Source organism: Octopus bimaculoides, chromosome 28 (assembly GCF_001194135.2).
Source record: "Octopus bimaculoides isolate UCB-OBI-ISO-001 chromosome 28, ASM119413v2, whole genome shotgun sequence".
Lineage (NCBI taxonomy): Eukaryota > Metazoa > Mollusca > Cephalopoda > Octopoda > Octopodidae > Octopus > Octopus bimaculoides.
In genome coordinates, this window is record NC_069008.1 from 3,780,130 (window position 1) to 3,783,030 (window position 2,901).

General features: G+C 38.3%; 1 protein-coding gene across 3 annotated transcripts in view; it reads right to left on the reverse strand.

Moving 5' to 3' along the window:
- Nucleotides 1-2,901, reverse strand: part of LOC106881536 (probable nuclear hormone receptor HR3) — a 188,754-nt gene that overhangs the window by 35,211 nt on the left and 150,642 nt on the right. The window contains exon 4 of one of the 3 annotated variants that reach the window (XM_052977575.1): nt 1,850-2,003. In XM_052977575.1, the coding sequence (XP_052833535.1) occupies nt 1,850-2,003 (154 nt within the window). Of the gene's footprint in view, nt 1-1,840; nt 2,004-2,901 lie in introns of all 3 variants that reach the window. The other 2 variants (XM_052977576.1, XM_052977574.1) reach the window with 2 other exon arrangements.

A 2,901-nucleotide genomic window follows, 5' to 3' on the forward strand; every position in this document is an offset into this window, starting at 1 on the left:
AAAAAAAAAAAAAAGGTTTTGAATGGTACAACAATGTACTATAATACAAAAAAACGGACTATATACCTGTTGTAATTTAGTTATCTATAGTCTGATGATATTTCGGAATGCAATTTCTTCTTCCGACCTCACGCACTTCTCATGAGGAATTCCGGAAGGAGTTTCGTGAGACCATTACTGAGATGCTTCCGAAAAAGAAAAGTTGTTGGAAAACAGATTATAGCAGAGACTCCATCTAAGACTATCTGAAGAAGGAAATGTATTCCGAAATATCATCGGACTATAGTTAACTAAATTACAACAGGTATATAGTCCGTTTTTATGTATTATAGTGTATTGTTGTACCATTCAAAACTTTATATATATATATTTATTGCTTGTGGAAAGGCCCTGAATGAAGGTGCATAGGAGAATATTGTGGGTTGCGTATGCAACTACACATACTCTAAGCAGCAGGAACATATGTTGGCCATTTTATCTAATTATGCTGTATAATTAACTGTGGGAGTAAAAGAAAAGTTTGAAGACATACCAGTCTTTGTATTCCTTGTAATTGTCTTGTGAGTGGATCTGGTAGACGGAAACTGAAAGAAGCCTATCGTATATATGTATGTGTGTGTGTGTGTCTGTGTCCCCCCCCCCAACATCGCTTGACAACCGATGCTGGTGTGTTTACGTCCCCGTAACTTAGCAGTTCAGCAAAAGAGACCGATAGAGTAAGTGCTAGGCTTACAAAGAATAAGTCCTGGGGTCGATTTGCTCGACTAAAGGCGGTGCTCCAGCATGGCCGCAGTCAAATGACTAAAACAAACAAAAGAGCAAAAGAGTATGTGTGTGTGCGCATGCATGTGTACTTTGCTTTGTCTCCTAACTCCTGATGGAATCATAAGGGCTCTATTGTGACATGTAGCATGGTATAGGAACATCTAAACCTGGCCAAGTCAAACTTTCCAATTCTGATCACCACAGCCAATTTTTGAGAGAGGAGGGGAGGGGGAGACAGGGGACATAAGGAAGAGAGAGAGAGAACAGTCCCCAATACATGACTGGTACTTTATTGGCCTTGAAGGAGTGAAAGAGAAAAACTGATTTCAGCACAATATGAGCTCAGAAGGCAGAGATCAGGAACAAATACCACAAGGCACTCTACCCAATTCTATAATGACTCGGCCAACTCAATTGCATGCACGCGCGTGTGCATGTGTATTGTTCGGCCTTTTGTCTCTGAAGATGATCGGATTAGCGCTAAACTCTTTGTGGGTTTTCGGGTGACTCATTAGGCCATTAGGCTTGCAATGGAACAGTGGGGACACCTAACAGCAGAAGCAAGACTTTGTACAATTCTTGCTTTCTGAGCAACCCTCCTCTCTTGTAGTTCCTCTGATCATTTCTGATTCAAAGTGTTGCACACCGGAGTATGTTGCACGATACTACAGTGAGCAATCGTATGTGTGTGTGTGTGTGTGTGTGTATACACAGGAAGAGAGGGAGAGAGACAGAGAGATATAGAAAACAAAAGTGAGGATAGAGAGGTAGATGGAAAAATGTAAAGATTTAGAGAGAGAGAGAGAGAGAGAGAGAGAGTGGGTGGGAATGAAAAGAAAGAAAAACTGAAGAGATGGTTCACTGATTCTAATTTCTCATTGGTCATCACAGAAGTAATTAACTGGTGTAGTCCGGTTGAGCGGATGAGAGGACTGTGCAGGTTAAGAATTTTGTTGTTTTAATTTTGTTTTGTTTTTTGTTTTTTTTTTAAGAGAAAAAGAAAGAAGAGAAAGATGAAGACTATGAAGAAGATGATGATGATGATGATATTGGGGGATCAAGCGAAGCAGCTTACGTGACATACTGGTTGCTGCTGTTGTTGTTGTTGTTGTTGGTGGTTGGCTGAGAATAAGGGGGGGATATGGGATCGTACCCATTTAATCCACGCTGCTTTACCAAGTTGACTTCATCCTCGACTTTCTCGCGCTGCTTCTTTGACATCCGACCAAATTTCACCGCTGAAAGCAACAACATTAGAAAAAAAACTTGCCCAGTCTTCTCAGCTAATTCTTCAGTATTTATATATTTATATATTATTATTATTATTAATAGTTTAAAAAATAATAATAATAATAATAGTAATAATAATGATGATATTGATGATGATGATGATGATAACACTGGCAAAAAAGCCACATATTTCTGGAAAGTATTGGGTGATCTCAACAAAACAGGGCTTCCAGTAAAATACTAGGTATACATTATCTAAATCAGAGGTTCTCAACCTGGGCCCATATGGCCCCTGAGGATCTATAAAAATTTTGGGGAGTCCTTGCAACAAAATAGTAAATTGGGGATCAAAAATAGCATTTCAAAGGTCCCTAAACAAATTTTGCTTTAGATGTATGTATTGGTGTATATTACAAGAAATAGCTAGGCTTCTTTCTATAACACTTTACATAGTTCAACCTACATAATGTGGGAAAAACAAAATAAGAAATTTTGAAAGACATATATGTATAAAAACTAGATTTTAACCCTTTTATCACCATATTTCTGTGTTTCTTTCAATTGATTTTAAATATAACAAAGAATTTAGTAAAATAACTTAGCTATCATTAAGCTAGTGTTAGGTTTGCTTTTCACCCTCACCAACTCATAAAAGGAGCAAAAACTAAGTGGAGTGAGCAGGATTTTTCTACTATAACCCTGGACCAACCGATGCCTTATGTGTGAATCTGGTAGATGGAAACCATGCAGAAACCCATTGTACACGTCTATGTGTGTGTGTGTGTTGTGCCTGCCACCCATCACTGTTTCACAACAGGTGCTGACATGTTTACATCCCTTTAACTTAGCAGTTCAGCAAAAAAGACCATCAGAATAAGTACCAGATTTAAAAATAGTACTGGGATA